At 47.5% G+C, this 23,370-nt stretch overlaps 1 protein-coding gene across 1 annotated transcript in view; it reads right to left on the minus strand.

Annotated features, from left to right (window-relative positions):
* ALDH16A1 (aldehyde dehydrogenase 16 family member A1) overlaps nt 1–23,370 on the minus strand; it is a 123,426-nt gene that overhangs the window by 67,146 nt on the left and 32,910 nt on the right. Inside the window, exons 3-7 of the mRNA XM_075328598.1 lie at nt 22,215–22,341; nt 9,588–9,766; nt 8,896–8,973; nt 8,257–8,441; nt 6,351–6,503 (exon numbers count right to left, since the gene is read on the minus strand). Of these exons, the coding sequence (XP_075184713.1) occupies nt 6,351–6,503; nt 8,257–8,441; nt 8,896–8,973; nt 9,588–9,766; nt 22,215–22,341 (722 nt within the window). The remainder of the gene's footprint in view (nt 1–6,350; nt 6,504–8,256; nt 8,442–8,895; nt 8,974–9,587; nt 9,767–22,214; nt 22,342–23,370) is intronic.

Here is a 23,370-nt window from a genome sequence, read left to right on the forward strand (position 1 = left end):
ACAATAACAGAGACCCAGAATTGGACCAGGGGAGGGTATGTAAAGCTTACATTGGAAAAAGGGGGTTTCTGAAACCAGAAAACCCCTTTAAATAATTTGAAAACGAACAATTATGTTTCATTTTGAGAAGTCTGTTCTTGGATGCAGCTCAGGGGTGTGGGGGAATCTCATGGGATTTCCAGATTCTGAAGATAAATAGACTTTGTGTATTCATTCCTTCACAATTTCAAAATATAAACTTTTCAGAAAATGAAAAATCACAATGTTTGTGACTATTACACGACCTGCGGAGGTGTTACCCCTCTGAAAGCTTATGGCGGTATGGAGTCTGATTAAAGAGACCCCAGGGCTATAAAATCTTACAGGAAATGCTCCATGGGAAAAATATGCAAATTAACCATCACCTATTGGCAGTTGACTACTATGAAAGTCAATATTTAACCCAATACGCAGGTGGAGCTAAGGCCTTACTATACATGTAGATGCTTGGACACCTGCCTGCTGCCATTCCTGAGCAAGCTCTGCACTAGTGAACAGATTGTGTATCTAAATCCTTTGTGGCACTTGATAGACTTTCTAAGGCACTCTGAAGCTTTCTTAACAGCAATTGTATCTGTTTTTTTGGCGTTCTTGATGATCCAATAAATGATTGATTTCGAGACAACTTTTCAATTAGCAATGTCCTTGCCTGTAAAGCCTAGCACTTGATGGACTTTCCTGGGCACCCTGAAGCTTTCTTAACAACAATTGAACCTGTCTCTTTGAAACTCTTGATTATCTAAAAAACAAATTGAGAGGCAATCTTTGAATTAGCAATGTCTTTCCCTGTAAAGCCTAGCACTTGATGGACTTCCCTTGGCACCCTGAAGCTTTCATCACAGCAGTTGAACCTGTCTCTTTGAAATTCTTGATGTCCCATTAAATTGTTGATTTAGAGGAAACCTTTCAAACAGCAATGTCCTTGCCTGTAAAGCCTAGCACTTGATGGACTCTCTTGGGCACTCTGAAGCTTTCTTTACAGTGATTGAACCTGTCTCTTTAATGTTCTTCATGATCCAATAAATGGTTGATTTAGAGGCAACCTTTTAAACAGCAATGTTCTTGCCTGTAAAGCCTATCTTTTTGAAGATCTTAATGATCCAATAAATAATTGATTTTGAGGCAACCTTTGAATTAGCAATGTCTTTGCCTGTAAAGTCTAGGACTTGATGGACTTTCCTGGGCACCCTGAAGCTTTCTTAACAACAATTGAGCCTGTCTCTTTGAAGCTCTTGATTATCTAATAAACAATTCAGAGGCAATCTTTGAATTAGCAATGTCCTTGCCTGTAAAGTCTAGCACATGTTTGGACTTTTTTGGGCACCCTGACGCTTTCCTAACAGCAATTAAACCTGTCTCTTTGAAGCTCTTGATGGTCCAACAGATGAATTAGAGAAAACCTTTCAAACAGCAATGTCTTTGCCTGCAAAGCCTAGCTCTTGATGGACTTTACAGGCCCCCTAAAGCTTTCTTAACAACTGAATCTGTCTCTTCAAAGCTCTTGATTATCTAATAAAAATTTGATTGAGAGGCAATCTTTGGATGAGTAGTGTCCTTGCCTGTAAAGCCTAGCACTTGATGGACTTTCTTGGGCATCCTGAAGTTTTCTTAAAAGCAATTGAACCTGTCTCTTTGAAAGGTTGCTTCTAAATCAATTATTTCTTGGATCATTAAGATCTTCAATTAGCAATGTCCTTGCCTGCAAAGTCTACCTTCTGATGGACTTTCATGGGACACACGCTTGAGCTTGACCCAAACTCCAGATCAAGTCACTGATTGTCAGTTTGATTCTCCGCTCACATACAGCCAGCCATAAGCAGAATACCTCTGGGGGAGAGTGGGCAGGCTCTCAAACTATTTTATTTTTTTGCACACTACAGCCGAACATGGTGTTGTTACCCCCAGTGTGCGGTTCAAACAACACTGCAAGCGGCTCACATTGGGCTCAGCACCAAGCGTACCTGAACACAGCGTTGCTCACGTGAATAAAGTTCACACGAAAAGCATCCGCACACCGAACCGTGATTTTTTTAAGCTGGTGTTCAGTTCGAAAACTGAACCTCAGTTTCACTCATCTCAGCAATTGAACCAGTCTCTTTGAAGTTCTGATGATTCAATAAATAATTGATTTAGTGGCAACCTTTACAGGCTAGGACCTTGCTAATTCAAAGGTTGCCACTAAATCAATTATTTATTGAATCATCAGAACTTCAAAGAAACAGGTTCAGTTGCTGTTAAATAGAGATGAGCGAACCTGAGGTTCGGTTTTCGAGCCGAACACCAACTTAAAAAATCAAGGTATGGGTTTAGTGTTCGGATGCTTTTCGTGTGACCTTTATACACGCGAGCAATGCTGTGCTCGGGTACGCTCGGTGCTCAGCCCAGTGCGAGCTGCTTGCAATGTTTGAACCGCGCACACTGGGGGTAACAACACCGTGCTCGGATGTAGTGTGCAAAAAAAAAAAGGAAACAAAAAAAAAAAAAAAGTTTTAAGAAGCCTGCATACCCTCCCTTAGAAGTATTCTGCTTATGGCTGGCTGTATGTGGGAGGAGAATCAAACTGTCAATCAGTGATTTGATCCGGAGTTTGGTTCAAGCTTGAGCCTGTTGAGCTAGGCTCGTTTGCTGCCAGTGAACCGAACCGCCAAAGGTTTGCTCATCTTTAATGTTAAGAAAACTTCAGGATTTCCATGAAAGTCCATCAAATGCTAGGTTTTACAGGCAAGGACATTGCTAATTGAAAGGTTGCCTCTAAATCAATTATTTATAATTAAGATCTTCAAAGAGACAGGTTCAATTGCTGTTAAGAAAACTTCAGGGTGCCCAAGAAAATTCACCAAGTGCTACGCTTTACAGGCAAGGACATTGCTATCATTTGATCGACTTTCTAGGGCACCTGGAAGTTTTCTTAACAGCAATGAACCTGTCTCTTTGAAGATCTTAATGATAAATAATTGATTTAGAGGCAACCTATCATTAAGATCTTCAAAGAGACAGGTTCATTTGCTGTTAAGAAAACTTCAGGGTGCCCAAGAAAGTTCACCAAGTGCTACGCTTTACAGGCAAGGACATTGCTATCATTTAATCGACTTTCTTGGGCACCGTGAAGCTTTCTTAACAACAAGTGAACCTGTCTTTTTGAAGCTCTTGATGAACTAAAATAATTGATCGAGAGGCAATCTTTCAAGCAGCAATATCCTTGCCTGTCAATCCCTTTGGAGGCAAAGCAGTGAGGACTGCACTTATTTGCAGGTAAACAAGCATAACAACAGAAAACAATGATTTCAAGCAGTGGTCCTCTTTCTAAAGCTCCAAGTTTGCTCTTATAATTCAATAAGCACGACAGCTGCCTTGTTCTTGTAAACACTTTCCCATGAGCTAATGAAGAGATTACTGTAATGATGTAAGCATGTCATTTTGTAGCAGGATTAAGTCAGTGGAAATTGGGAATTTGTTGTCAATGTTCGTTTTACGCAATTTATCTAACCGCTTCTTCATAACAATATATGGAGTTCACATTGTCACGATAAAAACAGCAAACTTTGTGAAAAACAAAATTTGTTTCCGCCTGAAAACTCTTGGCTACTGTGATATTATACGTCATACCCCGGAAGGGTGGGTGGTAAATGTGCAGGTTGTTGTGCTGGCTGTCACTCAGCTTTCCAGGGAGCAGATTACCCAAGTGACAGCTGCACAGAGGTTTTATCATTACTGAGGAATGTCCTGTCCTATTCATAAGAAATGCTTCTAATCCTTGGAGTACATGGACGGATGCCTCTTCCTCCTTGAAGATGGGGGGGACAAGTCATCCATGTGACCTGCAATAGTGAGATTCCTTCCAGCGTTATGCGATTTATCTGTAGCACATGTCAGTAGTGATTGAATTGATGAGGGCTGTCTATAAGAAAAACCCAAATCTGCTCGTAGGATGGCACGACGTAATCCCCAGCAGCTGCTGTGCGATCGCTGATTGCACGGATACTCCATGGCTATCCTACAAACATAGCTATATACTCTGCACATCACTGACCGGCTACGCGTGACCTCAGCTGGCCCAAAGTCCTCTCATCTCCAAATTTTGCTTCTACCAACACAATTCACAACGGAAAGAAGCTGGCTGGAGAAAGTAAGTTATCTTCTATCGCCAAGACAGATGATAACTTGGTAATTGGTACAGATCCGACCACTGGGACGTGCACCAAATCGGCAGAAGAGGGAACTTTTATCCCCATTAGGACGGAACGGGAGTGCACATGCTCGACCGGCACCCCATTCATTCCCTCGACCGACACCCCATTCATTCCCTCGACCGGCACCCCATTCATTCCTTCGACCGGCACCCCATTCATTCCCTCAACCGGCACCCCATTCATTCCCTCAACCGGCACCCCATTCATTCCCTCAACCGGCACCCCATTCATTCCCTCGACCGGCACCCCATTCATTCCCTCGACCGGCACCCCATTCATTCCCTCGACCGACACCCCATTCATTCCCTCGACCGGCACCCCATTCATTCCTTCGACCGGCACCCCATTCATTCCCTCAACCGGCACCCCATTCATTCCCTCAACCGGCACCCCATTCATTCCCTCAACCGGCACCCCATTCATTCCCTCGACCGACACCCCATTCATTCCCTCGACCGGCACCCCATTCATTCCCTCGACCGACACCCCATTCATTCCCTCGATCGACACCCCATTCATTTCCTCGACCGGCACCCCATTCATTCCCTCGACCGGCACCCCATTCATTCCCTCGACCGGCACCCCATTCATTCCCTCGACCGGCACCCCATTCATTCCCTCAACCGGCACCCCATTCATTTCCTCAACCGGCACCCCATTCATTCCCTCAACCGGCACCCCATTCATTCCCTCAACCGGCACCCCATTCATTCCCTCAACCGGCACCCCATTCCCTCGACCGACACCCCATTCATTCCCTCAACCGGCACCCCATTCATTCTCTCAACCGGCACCCCATTCATTCTCTCAACCGGCACCCCATTCATTCTCTCAACCGGCACCCCATTCATTCTCTCAACCGGCACCCCATTCATTCTCTCAACCGGCACCCCATTCATTCTCTCAACCGGCACCCCATTCATTCCCTCAACCGGCACCCCATTCATTCTCTCAACCGGCACCCCATTCATTCCCTCGACCGGCACCCCATTCATTCCTTCGACCGGCACTCCATGCATTCCCTCAACCGGCACCCCATTCATTCTCTCAACCGGCACCCCATTCATTCTCTCAACCGGCACCCCATTCATTCTCTCAACCGGCACCCCATTCATTCTCTCAACCGGCACCCCATTAATTCTCTCAACCGGCACCCCATTCATTCTCTCAACCGGCACCCCATTCATTCTCTCAACCGGCACCCCATTCATTCTCTCAACCAGCACCCCATTCATTCCCTCGACCGGCACCCCAATAGAGAATGGAGAGGCAGTCTGGCATACAACCTGCTGCAGTATTTTGCAAAACGAGTAAACCTTCCCCGTTCTGCAGATAGATGAGCTTCCCAGAGGAACCTCATCTATCACCTTTTCTGTGGATAGATGTTAACTTAATTTCACTGGACAACCCCTTATAATTCAATATATATATTAGTCCCTCAATATATACATAATTCGGCTAATATTACCTTATATAGTTTGCTCCTTTCTATCTGAAAGTCCATTCTTTCTCCTCAATTAGGTCACTAGATCTTATGGTGACCCGCAAAGAACTACATTATTTGTTCTCGGAAGGAGGATCCCCATCTCAGCCACCAGATGAAACTGCATGGACTGTACCACTAAAGTTCTTCCAAAACACCTATCACAGTTACTGATTATGACTGCACAACACTTGTTACATAGTTATAATGTAGAAGATGGCTAATCATCCTCCCTGGCTGTATATACTAATGGTGTATTAGCTTATATTGTAGAGTCACTAGATCTCATGGTGACCTCTTAAGAATTACATTCCTTTGTTCTCCAAAGGAGGGTCATCATCTCAGCCACCAGAACTGCCTGCAGGATGACTGCATGGACTGTACCACTAAAGTTCTCCAGAAACACTTATCCCAGTTACTGATGATGACTGCACAGCACCTGTCACATAGTTATAATATAGAAGATAGCCGATCTTCCACCCTAACTGCATATATATGATGTATTAGCTTATACAGGAGAAAATAAAGAAAAAAAATAATCACACATTGGCTCCAGTTGCCTATGTGATGGTGTACCGATGCAGGATGACAAGTCTGGCGATATCTTACATTGTGATTTCTGCAGTATCTGAACCTACCTGGCCTTGGTTAAACCAAATGGCATCCACAATTCCCTCCACCGCACTGTCTAGATCGGCCGTATCAAACACAATAAATGGAGACTTGCCGCCCAGCTCCAGGGACAACTTCTTGCCGGTGCCGGCTGTTGCTTTCCGCAGAATACGTCCAACCTGTCGTCAGAAGAACACTGTGCAGAAGTATGACTTTAAAGAAGCAGCCAATATACATATATAATATAGCGTTACAATGCTATAGGAAGTCATCCTGTTATAGCTGTTGATCTGTATTATGAGACTAGTGACAGATTCAGGGCTAAAGAGTCATTTCCATGCTAGACTCTCAATATTAAATGTATTTCCTTTCCTTGACAGTCATAGGATTAATGTCAGTATTCCTTGCCAGAAAGAAGTTTTTATTACCTTCCCAATGGCCTGGGGGTGGAAGGAGCTGGTGGAGCCCTTGCTGTCTGTTATGGTGTAGGCTGCAGTTCTGGTGTCTGATTGCAGCCAAGAAGTTGGAGTTTATCCTTTGTTGATTCCTCTGTTTGTCTTTCTTCCCTGGTGTGCTGTTTTAGTGCAGCGGTGGGACTAGTGATCCTTACCTTCCCACTCACTAGCCAGGGTTTACTGCAGGGTCTCTCAGGGCTTCAGGTTCCTGCTCAGCAATATGTGAAGAACCTGTATAGGGACTGGCTAGGAGTGTGGGGTACAGTTGCAGATGGAGTCTATCTTCGTTCTCACTAGCACTAGGGTTGACAGTTGTTAAAATGTCCCCAGTGTACCCCTTGTCTGTCATGGTGAACCCCTGTTTATCATCTGTTTTGCCTGCACACCAGACCATGCCCAAGTCCATGGTTGACACATCCTTATATTCTATAGCGCGCCGCATGTGCATGCAAACCTGAAGGATTTATTTTTGTCCGATTACAGTGTGATTTCCAGAGTTGACCAATGGATGTGTGAATGGTTTCCTTAAATTTAGTGGCTCCACGTGTTGTCCACTTTTACATAATGGACATGACTTGCAGTCATGTGGATATGCTCTAAAACACCAACATGTTTTCTTAAATCTCACCGATCATGTGCCACTACTATTGATTATCCAGGTGAGACCTCCCCATAAAGGGGTACGGCCGTCGTAGAAATATATATATATATATATTATATATATATTATATATTATATATATATATATATATATATATATATATATATAAAAAAAAAAGACTGTTGCACTATGAAATGATAACTCATGCAAACTGTGAATGCAAGAATATAGATATGCATTACTGATAGAGGAAATCTAGGAAAAGCAAAGATATTTAGCATACAAAAATGGCCATTTCTATATCTGCCCAGTAGCCACGTCAAGGCATAATTTGTACACTGGGAACCTACACTGAACTGAAGCCTCTCTCTGGCTTACAAACCTCCATGTGTCTGGGCGAGTAGGAACCTGCTGGTAGGAAAATTGAGATATTTAGCATAGAAAAATGGCAATTTCTATGTCTGCCCAGTAGCCACGTCAAGGAAGATGCTTAAAGAAATCAGCCACGTCAAGGCATATCTTGTAAACTGGAAACCTACACTGATTTCTTTAAGCATCTGCCTTGACATGGCTACTGGGCAGATATAGAAATGGCCATTTTTCTACGCTAAATATCTCAATTTTTCCTAGATATCCTTAAGCAGTAATGCATGTCTATATTCTTGCATCCATTGTTTGCATGATTTAGCATTTCAGAGTGCAACTGTCTTTTTTGTTATGTCATGTTCAGTTTTGCACCTGTTCAGACTGCATTTTGGGAGTGCCGTCAGTCTTTTTGTCTAACTTAGATATTTATGACATTCCTGCAATCATGCTTGGATATTCTCAGAACGTCTTGTACTTGGTGACTACTACAGATTCTGACTTGGTCGTTACCTCGGTGGAGCCGGTAAATGCGACTTTATCCACATCGGGATGGACAGCCAGTTTCTCCCCGAAAGCTCCACCGCCAGTGACCACACTGAAGACTCCTGGAGGCAGCCCGGCCTCGGCACAGATCTCCGCCAGCAGAAGCGCCGTCAACCGTGTGTATGTGGCGGGCTTCAACACTACAGTATTTCCTGGAGAATCAAGAAAAGAACACGAGTGTGAACAGAGCCTTAATCTGAAAGTAGCAAGAAAAGTCCGGCTGGATCGCTTACTCCTAGATATGCCCTGACGGAGAAATGATCTGCCTCAGTCCTTCCCACCCTAGAGGTGTCAGCCATTGTGCATGGGTGCAAGTCTGCAGATCTGGGGTGAAGCAGCTATTATTGAAGTCTGGATAATGGAAAAAGCACCAAAAATGTAACGTACGGGTGTCCTAGAACACATGGCAGCTTTATGATACACCCTGATGAATACCTTATCCTTAATTTCTTGGAAAGTCACCAGACAGCGTAACCTATTTATCGATGGAAAACCCCTGTCACATTAAATCAGATCATAAAGACAAAAGAAGCTACAGGATTACATAGGATTGGCACGGACAAAGACTAAAGTGCGGAAATACAGAGCATGACATGCGGCTCGTACCCATGGCCAGAGCAGGGCAGATTTTCCAAGTAAGTAACATGAGCGGAAAATTCCAGGGAACGATGGCGGCAACAACACCTATAAACAACACAGAAAACAGAAATAATCAAGAAATACAATGGGCCCACAGTCCCCTGGCGACGCAGCAGTCCCACAATCCCCCAGCGACGCAACAGGCCCACAGTCCCCCGGCGATGCAGCAGTCCCAAAGCGACGCAACAGGCCCACAATCCCCCGGCGACGCAGCAGGCCCACAGTCCCCCGGCGACAAAGCAGGCCCACAGTCCCCCGGCGACAAAGCAGGCCCACAGTCCCTCGGCGACAAAGCAGGCCCACAGTCCCTCGGCGACGCAATAGGCCCACAGTCCCCCGGCGACGCAACAGCCCCACAGTCCCCCGGCGACGCAACAGGCCCACAGTCCCCCGGCGACGCAACAGGCCCACAGTCCCCCGGCGACGCAACAGGCCCACAGTCCCCCGGCGACGCAACAGGCCCACAGTCCCCCGGCGACGCAACAGGCCCACAGTCCCCCGGCGAAGCAACAGGCCCACAGTCCCCCGGCGACGCAACAGGCTCACAGTCCCCCGGCAACGCAACAGGCCCACAGTCCCCCGGAAACGCAACAGGCCCACAGTCCCCCGGCAACGCAACAGGCTCACAGTCCCCCGGCGACGCAACAAGTTGGACCCACCAAGAGGCTTCCAATTTGCCATCTCCGTATCCCTGAGCTGAGCCCAACCAGCATGATGATAAAAATGGCGGACCACCAGAGGCACATCGCAGTCACGTGATTCCCGGATAGGCTTCCCATTGTCCATGCTTTCCAGGACGCTCAGTAACCGTTGGTGTTTCTGTATCGTGCGAGCTATGCTGAAGGACAAAAAGAAAACAATTTTCTTAAAGTGAAGCTTTCACGTTGGACATAAGATCTGATCAAATGGTAGAAATGATTAAAGCTCGGGGCACTAAGTATGTGTGTATATACTGTATATATGTATGGTTATGCAGGAAAGGCTGTCAATCATTAAGTAAGACCACCTACTGGACTCCTAAGAATCAAAAGAATAGTACGTGAATAGGATAGGTCATCAACAACTGATTGTTGGGGTATGGTCTCCAAGAATCCTCACCCATCAGCACCATGGATGGTACTATTCAATGTACACACCTGGTCCTGTGATCTGTGACCCCTTTGATCAGTGGGGCTGCTAAGACTAGGAACAGCCATTTCAATAAAGTTCAGACCCCAAGATGGCAACCTAATAATAGCATATGTGGCATTGCTCAAAACAAGTCCTCGAGTTGTCTTCTAAGATTCTGCTTCCTGGTAATACATCTTACATTTCGTTCAGACGTTGGGTCACAGGTCAAATAGCTTTCAAATTAGTAGATTAAATTCTGATTACCCAGTGAAACTCTGGGACTTTCCTTTACATTAGAAAAGTTTGTGAACCCTTCAGAATTTTTCAGATTTCTGCATAAATTTGACCTAAATGTTCATCAGATTGTCACACAAGTCCTACAAGTAGATAAAGAACCAAGTCACACAGATGAGTGAATATTAGGCTTTGCCATTTTTTGAAAATAGGAATATGATCCAATGTGACATGTCCTTTATTGGCAAAAGTATGTGAACCATATCTGGTGTGACCACTTTATGCAGGAGCAACAAGTTTCCGATTATTGCTGATTAGACCTGGTGGAATTTTAGCCTCTTACTCTTTATAAAACAGCGTCAACTCTTATGTTGGTGGTTTTCTGCAATACACTGATCGCATTGGGTCTGTCCCACACCTTTTCTATAAGATTCGGACCGTGATTTGGCAATTACAAAACCTTAACTTTATTCTTCTCTGATCATTCTTTTGTAGAACGACTTGTGTGCTTTGGGTTATTATCTTGCTACATGACCCACAGATTCAGCTCATGGACCTTTAGAATTTGCTGGTGTAATACAGTATCCATTGTTCCATCTATGATGGCAAGTCATCCTGGCACAGATACAGCAAAACAAGCCCAAACCATGATACTACCACCATGTTTCACAGATAATATGATGGTTTTTATGCTGTAATAAAGGGTTTTTCTTTGTTCAAACCTAAAACTTCTCCTTCAAAACCAAATGAATTATGGTGGTCTCATCATTCCTATAGCTTTCTTGCTTGTCCAGGTGACCTTCAGCAAATTGCATATAGCAGTAGTGATCAGTGTAGATATGAATCCAGCTCTCAGAAGCATGGAGGATATTATATAGAAGTACTGAGCAGTCTCGATATGAATGCAGCTCTCAGAATCATAGTGCATATTATACAGCAGTACTGAGCAGTGTAGATATGAATCCAGCAATTTATGTGAAATAATACAGGCGAAAACAGCAGCATGGAGGCCATTATACTGAACCACTGAGCAATGAAGCTGTGAATCCAGCTCTGGGATGAGGTAATAGATTCCTTAGAAATCTTAGCTCAATGTTCTTTATGGAGGGAAATTGCTGTCTCCTTGCAATCCCACCCTGCACTCACCTGTCGTTCAGTGTCCTCTTGATGATGGACTTACCACTCCTTTAATATTTGCGCTCTCTGTCCTCAGCTTTAAACATTAGGCTAATGTGAGGCCTTTAGTTGCTTAGAGGTAACCTTGGGTTCCTTTGTGATCTTACAGATTACTATACACCTTGCTTTTGGAGTGATATTGGTTGGTGGACCATTCTTGGGAATGGTAATAGTCTTGAGTATAGATGAGTGGAGCCATGGAAGTTCGGTTCGAAGAGTTCAGCCGGTCTTTATATAAAGTTCGATTTGGGAAATGGACTTCACCTGAGCCCCAATGGAAGTAACTAATTGGGCAGTATAGGTTTCTGCTCACATGCATCCAGCCATAAATACATCACTTCTGGAAGCGGGGTTTTTCGATTTTTGGGGGTTTGGTGTACTCTACATCTGATCACACTGCTATTACCTATACCTGCTATTACCCCCAGTGCGAGCCGTTCAAACACTGCATTGGGCTGAGGAACGAGCGTACCTGAGCACAGCGCTGCTGGCAAGATTGGTTTGCATATGTAAACCACCCAAACTCTGGGGGGGGAAGGAGGGGTTTGGTACGAACACCAGACCTCAGGTTTGCTCATCTCTAGGTCTTGAGTTTCCTCTAATTTTTACACAAATCAGTCTGACTGTAGACTGGTGGAGTCCGAAGTTTTTACACATGGCTTTCTAACCTTTGCCAGCCCGATGAGCATCAACAATTCCCATTCTGACGTCCTCGCAAGTCTTCTGTCTTCGTGCCATGAAACTATTCCAAAAAAACATGTTGTGAAGATCAGACAATGATAAAGCCCTATTCTTTAAATAAAACAGGTTGCCCATTGTTTGAAAATATCGGTACAATTTCACCTGCATCGGATAATCCTAAAGTTTCTCCAACTTTTGTTATTCACAGATATTTGACATTTGATCATTTTCCTCAAAAAAAACAAACAGAAAGTTGTAATATTTTTCCTGCATTTGTCTGATCTACTGTCTTTATCTACTTTTAAGACTTGGTGTGAAAATCTGGTGTAGTTTTAGGTCAAGTTTATGGAAATTTTGAAGGGTTCACAAACTTTCAAGCACCAGAGATAAGGAAGACACAGAATTCCAATGTCGCTTGTACCGCAGTGCTCCTTGTGACATCTATTGCTGCCATCTAGTGGTGGGATTAAGCAGAAATCAAGACAATAGATACAAATTAAGGGGGCGGTCTGGTTTACAACATCTGGAGGACTCAGACGTGCAGTTTCTTTGGACTGCACACTATAAAGAAGGGAATTTTGTTTACTTACCGTAAATTCCTTTTCTTCTAGCTCTAATTGGGAGACCCAGACAATTGGGTGTATAGGCTATGCCTCCGGAGGCCGCACAAAGTACTACACTTAAAAGTGTTAAGCCCCTCCCCTTCTGCCAATACACCCCCCGTGCTCCCACGGGCTGCTCAGTTTTGGTGCAAAAGCAAGAAGGAGGAAAAAATAATTATAAACTGGTTTAAAGTAACTTCAATCCGAAGGAAACTCGGAGAACTGAAACCATTCAACATGAACAACATGTGTACACAAAAAAACAGGGGCGGGTGCTGGGTCTCCCAATTAGAGCTAGAAGAAAAGGAATTTACGGTAAGTAAACAAAATTCCCTTCTTCTTTTTCGCTCTATTGGGAGACCCAGACAATTGGGACGTCCAAAAGCAGTCCCTGGGTGGGTAAAATAATACCTCGTAAGAGAGCCGTAAAACGGCCCTTTCCTACAGGTGGGCAACCGCCGCCTGAAGGACTCGTCCACCTAGGCTGGCATCCGCCGCAGCATAGGTATGCACCTGATAGTGCTTCGTGAAAGTGTGCAGGCTCGACCAGGTAGCCGCCTGACACACCTGTTGAGCCGCAGCCTGGTGCCTCAAAGCCCAGGACGCTCCCACGGCTCTGGTAGAATGGGCCTTCAGCCCTGAGGGAACCGGAAGCCCAGCCGAACGGTAAGCTTCGATAATTGGCTCCTTGATCCACCGAGCCAGGGTTGATTTGGAAGCCTGTGACCCTTTACGCTGGCCAGCGACAAGGACAAAGAGTGCATCCGAGCGGCGCAGGGGCGCCGTACGAGAAATGTAGAGTCTGAGTGCTCTCACCAGATCTAACAAGTGCAAATCCTTTTCACATTGGTGAACTGGATGAGGATAAAAAGAGGGTAAGGAGATATCCTGATTGAGATGAAAGGGGGATACCACCTTAGGGAGGAATTCCGGAACCGGACGTAGAACCACCTTGTCCTGGTGAAAAACCAGAAAAGGGGCTTTGCACGACAACGCTGCTAGCTAGACACTCTCCGAAGAGAAGTGACTGCTACTAGAAAAACCACTTTCTGCGAAAGTCGTGAGAGGGAGATATCTCTCATTGGCTCGAATGGTGGTTTCTGAAGAACCATCAGCACCCTGTTTAGATCCCAGGGTTCTAACGGCCGCTTGTAAGGTGGAACGATGTGACGAACTCCCTGCAGGAACGTGCGTACCTGTGGAAGTCTAGCTAGGCGCTTCTGGAAAAACACAGAGAGCGCTGAAACTTGTCCCTTAAGGGAACCGAGCGACAAACCCTTTTCCAGTCCAGATTGAAGGAAGGACAGAAAAGTAGGTAATGCAAATGGCCAGGGAGAAAAACCCTGAGCAGAGCACCACGACAGGAAAATTTTCCACGTCCTGTGATAAATCTTGGCGGACGTTGGTTTCCTAGCCTGTCTCATAGTGGCAATGACTTCTTGAGATAACCCTGAAGACGCTAGGATCCAGGACTCAATGGCCACACAGTCAGGTTGAGGGCCGCAGAATTCAGATGGAAAAACGGCCCTTGAGACAGCAAGTCTGGTCGGTCTGGTAGTGCCCACGGTTGGCCGACCGTGAGATGCCACAGATCCGGGTACCACGACCTCCTCGGCCAGTCAGGAGCGACGAGGATGGCGCGGCGGCAGTCGGCCCTGATCTTGCGTAACACTCTGGGCAACAGTGCCAGCGGAGGAAACACATAAGGGAGCTGAAACTGCGACCAATCCTGAACTAAGGCGTTTGCCGCCAGAGCTCTGGGATCTTGAGACCGTGCCATGAACGTTGGTACCTTGTTGTTGTGCCGGGACGCCATGAGGTCGACGTCCGGCACCCCCTAGCGGCAACAGATCTCCTGAAACACGTCCGGGTGAAGGGACCATTCCCCTGCGTCCATGCCCTGGCGACTGAGATAATCTGCTTCCCAGTTTTCCACGCCTGGGATGTGAACTGCGGATATGGTGGAGGCCGTGGCTTCCACCCACATCAAAATCCGCCGGACTTCCTGGAAGGCTTGTCGACTGCGTGTGCCGCCTTGGTGGTTGATGTATGCCACCGCTGTAGAATTGTCCGACTGAATTCGGATCTGCTTGCCTTCCAGCCACTGCTGGAACGCTTTCAGGGCAAGATACACTGCCCGAATTTCCAGAACATTGATCTGAAGCGAGGACTCTTGCCGGGTCCACGTACCCTGAGTCCTGTGGTGGAGAAAAAAACGCTCCCCACCCTGACAGACTTGCGTCCGTCGTGACTACTTCCCAGGATGGGGGTAGGAAGGATTTCCCCTTCGACAATGAAGTGGGAAGAAGCCACCACCGAAGGGAAGCTTTGGTCGCCTGAGAGAGGGAGACGGTCCTGTCGAGGGACGTCGGCTTCCTGTCCCATTTGCGTAGGATGTCCCATTGAAGAGGACGCAGGTGAAACTGCGCGAAAGGGACTGCTTCCATTGCTGCCACCATCTTCCCCAGGAAGTGCATGAGGCGCCTCAAGGGGTGTGACTGGCCTTGAAGGAGAGATTGTACCCCTGTCTGTAGTGACCGCTGCTTGATCAGCGGAAGCTTCACTATCGCTGAGAGGGTATGAAACTCCATGCCAAGGTATGTGAGCGATTGGGCCGGTGTCAGATTTGACTTTGGAAAATTGATGATCCACCCGAAACTCTGGAGAGTCTCCAGGGTAGCGTCGAGGCTGTGTTGGCATGCCTCTAGAGAGGGTGCCTTGATCAACAGATCGTCCAAGTACGGGATCACCGAGTGACCCTGAGAATGGAGGACCGCTACTACAGTAGCCATAACCTTGGTGAAAACCCGTGGGGCTGTTGCCAGGCCGAATGGCAGTGCCACGAACTGCAGGTGTTCGTTTCCTATGGCGAAGCGCAAGAAGCGCTGGTGCTCTGGGGCAATCGGAACGTGGAGATAAGCATCTTTGATATCGATCGATGCAAGGAAATCTCCTTGGGACATTGAGGCGATGACGGAGCGAAGGGATTCCATCCGGAACCGCCTGGTCTTTACGTGTTTGTTGAGAAGTTTCAGGTCTAGGACAGGACGGAAAGACCCGTCCTTCTTTGGGACCACAAACAAGTTGGAGTAAAAACCGTGGCCCTGTTGATGAAGAGGAACAGGGACCACCACTCCTTCTGCCTTCAGAGTGCCCAGCGCCTGCAGAAGAGCCTCGGCTCTCTCGGGAGGCGGAGAAGACCTGAAGAATCGAGTCGGGGGACGAGAGATGAACTCTATCTTGTAACCGTGAGACAGAATGTCTCTCACCCAGCGGTCTTTTATTTGTGGCAGCCAGGCGTCGCAAAAGCGGGAGAGCCTGCCACCGACCGAGGATGCTACTAGAGGAGGTCGAAAGTCATGAGGAAGCCGCTTTGTTAGCGGTGCCTCCAATGTTCTTTTTAGGACGTGACTTAGACCGCCATGCATCAGAGTTCCTTTGTTCTTTCTGAGACCTTTTGGACGAGGAGAATTGGGACCTGCCCGCGCCCCGAAAGGACCGAAACCTCGACTGCCCTCTCCTCTATTGGGGAATGTTCTGTTTGGGCTGGGGTAAGGATGTATCCTTTCCCTTGGATTGTTTGATGATTTCATCCAGACGCTCGCCAAACAGCCCGTCGCCAGAATTGGCAAACTGGTTAAGCGCTTTTTGGAAGCAGAATCTGCCTTCCATTCCCGTAGCCACAAGGCCCTGCGGATTACCACCGAATTGGCGGTCGCCACCGCCGTACGGCTCACAGAGTCCAGGACAGCATTAATAGCGTAAGACGCAATTGCCGAAGTCTGGGTGGTAATGGATGCCACTTGTGGCGCGGCCGTGCATGTGGCTGCTTCAATTTGCGCTTGACCTGCTGAGATAGCTTGCAGCGCCCATACGGCTGCGAATGCTGGGGCAAAAGAAGCTCCGATAGCTTCATAGATGGATTTCAACCAGAGCTCCATCTGCCTGTCAGTGGCATCTTTGAGCGAGGCCCCATCTTCCACTGCAAGTATGGATCTAGCCGCCAGTCTGGAGATTGGAGGATCCACTTTGGGACATTGAGTCCAACCTTTAACCACGTCCGGGGGGAAAGGATAACGTGTATCCTTAAGGCGCTTAGAAAAACGCTTATCTGGACAAGCATGGTGATTCTGGATTGCCTCTCTGAAATCAGAGTGGTCTAGAAACATACTCTGTGTCCGCTTGGGAAACCTGAAACGAAAGTTCTCCTGCTGAGAAGCTGACTCCTCCGCCGGAGGGGCTGAGGGAGAAATATCCAGCAACTGATGGATGGACGCAATAAGATCGTTTACTATGGCGCCCCCGTCTGGAGTATTAAGATTGAGAGCGCTCTCAGGATCAGAATCCTGATCAGCTGTCTCCGCATCATCAACCAAAGATTCCCCCCGCTGAGACCCTAAACAATATGATGTCGAGGGAAATTCTAAGCGAGCCCGCTTAGTCAATCTGGGGCTGGGGTCTAAGTCAGAACCCTCAGACTGGGATGTAGGAGATACCCCGGGAGGACATTGTTGGTCCAACTGAGGGGGGCCCGGGAACAACGATTCAACAGGGTCCCGTTGCTGAGATACCGGCCTGGACTGCAAGGCTTCTAGTATCTTAGCCATAGTCTCAGAGAGTTTAGCAAACTCAGTCCCCGTCACCTGGACAGTGTCAGCAGGTGGCTCCCCCTGGGCCCCTCTTAGCATAGGCTCCGGCTGAAGAAGTGGCACAGGGGTCGAACACTGCACACAATGAGGGTCAGTGGCACCTGCCGGTAGTGGGGTCTTACAAGCGGCGCAGGCAGCATAATAAGCCTGTGTTTTGGCACCCCTGCCTTTTGTGGGCGCCATGCTATAGTTTTCCTTGAGTATATAGCCAGAATGCACTGTGCTCATACAGTGTAAACCAGACCTGGGCAAGGTGCGGCCCGCGGTCTACTGTCTGTGACCGGCCCCTCTGTCTTAGCTCAGAGTTGGGGGCGTGGCCTGATCTACACTGCTGAGAGCAGATGCAGATACCGACCAGATACACCGTTGCCAGGTAGACTGCTATTACAGAGCCCGACCTCGCTTCGTAGTTGTCCTGCGGGCGGGCTGGCGTCTCAGCAGGTGTCTCTTGATTTTGACCGCACACTGTTTATTTAAACTTGCAAAAGCGCCGGCCGCAACCCAGTACGGCAGACACGCCCACACTGTACTGGGTGGTCGGCAGCGTCTGCTGTTCTCACCCAGCGTGCCTGCAGCAGGAGAGGAGTCTGTGTGCAGGAGGAGGTGAGCACAGGGTCGGACAGGCAGGAAGTCTCAGATGTTCCCACAGTGACGAGGTGACAGGACCCGGCTCTCCCGGTATGCTCTCAGCAGCTTGCTACAGGGCAGTCGCTCTATCTGAGGCATACTCTGATATATTCCAACAGGTGAACTTTGACACAGATCTCGTCGGCTGTCAGTGGGAGTCATCGGCTCCAGCATCACAATAAGTCTGCAGCAATAACTCACAGTGAAAGTATAGAGACAGCAGACAGGAGAGCACAGCGTCCTGCACGGTCTGATCCTCAGCCTGGCTACAGGACGTCATATAGTATAAAGTTTATAGACCCAGATATTACAGCATGTGAGCTCCTGGTGCAGGTATCAGATCAGTCACTGCACAAATCTTTGTACATCTGTGCCCAGTATAACACATCCAGTGTACACACTGTTATATACATTCTGATGTCTGTAGCCACTGTATAGTAGATACTAATCTGAATACTGGCTGTGCTGTAATGTACACCTTTCACCATCTGATGTCTGTGCATAAATATGGTCCAAAAATTGATGCAGGGCCCCCACCAGCACGTTAGTCAAATCCTATAATAAGGTCCCCCATCTGTAACAATGTCCCCTTCCTGTAATAATGTCCCTTTACTGTGCTCTCCATATATAATAATGTCTCCGCCGTGTCTGTCCTGGCCCTGTATATAATAATGTCTCCGTCCTGTAATAACTTTTCTGTCCTGGGCCTATATGTAATAACGTCCTCGTCATGTAATAAGGTCCCTGTCCAAGGCCCTGTGTGTAATAATATCACCCGTTATCTTATAATGTCCCTTCATGGGCCCTTCAAACAATAATGCCACCATCCTGGCACTTTCCTCAAACACATTTAAACACAAGAAATAAACAATTCCTCTCATCTTTCCTTGATCCTGCGGCGAGCAGCTTCTTCTTTCTCCTCCATAATAGATGCAAAGGGGATGGTGAGCAGCACCTGGCAGTGATCTCATGCCCTGTATGATGAGCATGCTAACGTCAGCTGCCGGTCTCTGATAGGTGTGCGGTCACTACAAAACATTAGGGTATGTGCGCACGTGTGCGCTCTGCACCGCACCGAAAAGCTGCGTTCTGAAGCGCATGGTGCCGGCAGATTTGTGCGCTCTGCATGCTGCCTCTCCCTATAGACAGCATGCAGAACGCACGAAAGAAGTGACATGTCACTTCTTAGAACGCAGCGATTCGGCAAGCAGCCGAATCGCTGCATTCTAACATGCCACGTGCGCACAGCCCCTGCACAATCTCCATAGATTTTGTAGGGGACGCAGGACGCATGCAGTTACGCTGCGGTGCAGAACGCAGCGTAACTGCATGTAATACGCACACGTGCGCACATACCCTGAAGCTGAAGACAGAGATACCACTGGCAGCCTCCTAACTCCACAGGCCTCGTCATGATGTCTCCCTCTGCTACCTTGATTGTTATGCCCCTGCAGATATTATATACAGATATTATATACAGGATAATATTCGTCCGGTATAATATTTGTTGCTCTGTAGTTATCACATATTGTTTACTAATATAGTTGCAAAAAATCTATTAAAGGGATGCCGGTCTTTGAAAAACTTGCTATTTTAGGTCAAGATGTGATGTTTAGTTTATTAAACACTGTAAAGTTGACAATTTTCTAAAGTGAACAATGACAAGTTCATTAAAGTTCATTATCTCATTAAATAATGATGTAATTAGGACCTCCATATTATCATTCAATCTTTGTATTGTTTAACTCACTGTTTGTTTATGAAGGGATAATATATATACTATATACAGTATTGGGTAAAACTGAGTTAATTATATTAGTCCGGCCCTCTAAAACCATCCCAATTTCTCATGCGGCCCCATGGGAAAATTAATTGCCCACCCCTGGTGTAAAGTATATATGATACACAAATAATGTACCAATACCCTACAGCACCATGGGGCTAGCACCAACAGGTGCTGCTTTCCAGCCGCCTAAAGCGGTTGTGAGGCCACCAGAGACCGTGTCTGGGTCTCCCAGGACTTGTCCCTCTTCTGCAGCGTCGGTGGAGCTGACAGGAATGGCTGCGGCGTCCTGACGAGATGAGGGAGCTGTGGGCGTGGCCGAGAAAGAGCGCGAACTGGTGCTCACACCGTGCACAGTGAGGGGGGTGGAGTATGTAAATCATACTCCAGCCCTCAGAGCTGCTCGCTCCGTGCAGCGTCCCGCCCTTCCCCCTGCCTGTCAGGGCTGAGGGCGGGAGAAAAGTAAACTAGGCCGCAAGGAAGCCGGGGACTCTAGTAATAAACGCGGCCGCCGTAAAAGCGCGGCCGGCGTGAAAGTCCCCGGCGAACTACAAGTCCCAGCCGCGCCGCAGTGTCCCATGGCAGCGGCGGTTAGTGCGGTAGCCCTTACATATAAACACACTCAGCGACGCTGAGTGTGTAATGGCACATATAGACCCGGTCAGCGCCGCGGTCCCCGGTGCACTAGCACACCCAGCAAGGCTGAGGTGATGCCGTGCGCGGTCCCCACAGGGATACAGAGTACCTCCAAGATGCAGGGCCATGTCCCTGAACGATACTCGACTCCTATCCATCAGGCTCCACAGGAGTTGTGGATGGAGCACGGTCTCAGTGCCTGGAGACCAGTAAGATCCCACTTCACCCAGAGCCCAGAGGGGGATGGGGAAGGAAAGCAGCATGTGGGCTCCAGCCTCCGTACCCGCAATGGATACCTCAACCTTAACAACACCGCCGACAAGAGTGGGGTGAGAAGGGAGCATGCTGGGGGCTCTATATGGGCCCACTTTTCTTCCATCCGACATAGTCAGCAGCTGCTGCTGACTAATCTGTGGAGCTATGCGTGCATGTCTGACCTCCTTCGCACAAAGCAAAAAACTGAGCAGCCCGTGGGAGCACGGGGGGTGTATTGGCAGAAGGGGAGGGGCCTAACACTTTTAAGTGTAGTACTTTGTGCGGCCTCCGGAGGCATAGCCTATACACCCAATTGTCTGGGTCTCCCAATAGAGCGAAAAAGAAATTAATCATCCCTCTGTTCTTGAGAGTAGAGAAATGTTTTAATAAAGAGCTAAAACTGCAAATTTGTTTGTTTTAACAAACACTTTGCAAGTTTACCTACTTACAATGAAAAAACAATTTAAAGAGGACTTTTCGCTTGCTCAAAAAATGGAGTGGAATGCCATGTAAAAAAAAAACACCGAGCGCCCCTGATTCTGCCACTTTTTTCCGTTTTCCTCTACGTTGCTCCATTGCAGAGATATTCCCATTTGTTTCTTTTGGAGCGCAGTATGTGAAATCTCTACTTGTAGAGCAACTGGGCGTTACTTCAGAGTCTATTCTGGGGACGTGCACATTCACACCCCCTCCCAGGTGTTGCCAATCACACTTCAGCTGCTAACCTAGAATCAGACACTGCTCAGCAGTGATTGGCAGCATCTGAGAGGGAGGGGTGAAAGGGCACACCCCCAGAGAAGACTCTGAAGACATGCCCAGTTGAACTACAAGCAGAGATTTCACATACTGCACTCGAAAGGCAACAAATGTGAATATCTCTGCAATGCAGCGACGTAGAGGGAAACGGAAAAAAGCGTCAGAATCAGGGTAGCTCAGGGATTTTTTACAAGGTATTTGATTTCTTTTTCAAGAAGTCTTTAAGAAAAGAAAAAAAAAGTGTTGGACCATTTTGCTTTCATGTATCACAGAAGATAGCTTCCTGCAGAATGAGTTACTGGTGTATCCATCAGTGCGCTCATCTGATGGCAGTGAATGTAACTCATACCTCTTAGATCTACTAAACTGATTTATGACCAAGTTGCACTTTGATGTGGTCATAAATCTGCTAAACATATTGTTCAGGAAAAAAGAAATAAGTGTTACACACCCCGCTGAGCTTACTGATGGTTTTTCCTGGTAGCTCATTCTATAGCTAGCATCGTATTGTGATACATAGAAGCTGCAGAATCAGAATTGATCAACACTAACAAATTCATTAGTAGCTCATTCAGAATTCTGCTATGTACTGTGATATGTAGAGCCTGAAAAAGCAAAATAGGCCAAAATTTAATGAAACGCTATTGAAAAATTATTTTTAGACAATGCCCTAAAGCTGTCCATGCCATAATTCCCCCGTCCCGCTTTAGGAATATCAACCAATCAGAGCGGAGTCCTTGCTGTGCCCTCCTGCCCAGGGTGCCCCCTGATGCCCACCTGTACATATATCGTGCCCGAACATGACACGGAAGTTGGCTCCAACTCTCATAGGCTTTCCGTGCTGTGCTGACCGCCAGCTCCACATCCTCCTCAGTTCCCTGGACGGTGGAGGCCAGAACCTCCCCTAAGGAAACAAGACAAGAAATGAACAAATGGGCTGATGTAAGGGTAAAGATGTCTGTGTGTTGGGTCAGTAATAGCTTTACTTTACAGACTTATTTGTTAGGCTGTTCCTCTGTTATTCCTCCTGAAAATAACTAGGAGTTATCAGCTGGGGTGTATCCCTGCTCAGTCCTACACTGGCAGCTCTTATTGGACAGTGTTTCTGCTCAGTCGCACGCTGGGAGTTCTGACTGGTCAGTATTGGAGGGGTGTCCCTGCTCAGTGTTACACCGGCAGCTCTTAGGTTGCTTTCACACATCCGGTTTTTGCAATCGGGCACAATCCGGTTTGTGCCTGATGCGACGGATCCGGATTTTTTTTGTGCTGAGAGAGACCCAATCATCCCCACACAGACGCCGGCACTATCGCCCCCATCATGACCGCATACACCGGCACTCCCGCACGTATCATCACTGCACACACCTGCACTCCCGCACGCATCATCCCCACACAGACGCCGGCACTATCGCCCCCATCATGACCGCATACACCGGCACTCCCGCACGTATCATCACTGCACACACCTGCACTCCCGCACGCATCATCCCCACACAGACGCCGGCACTATCGCCCCCATCATGACCGCATACACCGGCACTACCGCACGCATCATCACCGCACACACCTGCACTCCCGCACGCATCATCACTACACACCCCGACACTCCCGCTCGCATCATCACTACACACACCCCGGCACTCCCGCACTCATCATCACCGCACACCCCTGCACTACCGCACGCATCATCACCGCACACACTCCGGCACTACCTCAGTGACATCACCGCTGACAGCGCGACTCCCTTCAGTTGCTGTGTGGAGCTCCAAGGAGCGGCGGTGTTCTACGGCCGCTCCTGTCAGCTTCATGTAGCAGAGCTGAAAGCGTCGTGGGACCTCTGTGGATTACGTCGGACCTGGAGGGGTATTTGGGGGATTTTAATAAAATTGTGAAAGAGGGTGTTTTTTTGTCTTTTATTCCAAGTAAAGTATTT

This window comes from Anomaloglossus baeobatrachus, chromosome 11 (genome assembly GCF_048569485.1).
Source record: "Anomaloglossus baeobatrachus isolate aAnoBae1 chromosome 11, aAnoBae1.hap1, whole genome shotgun sequence".
Taxonomy (NCBI): Eukaryota; Metazoa; Chordata; class Amphibia; order Anura; family Aromobatidae; genus Anomaloglossus; species Anomaloglossus baeobatrachus.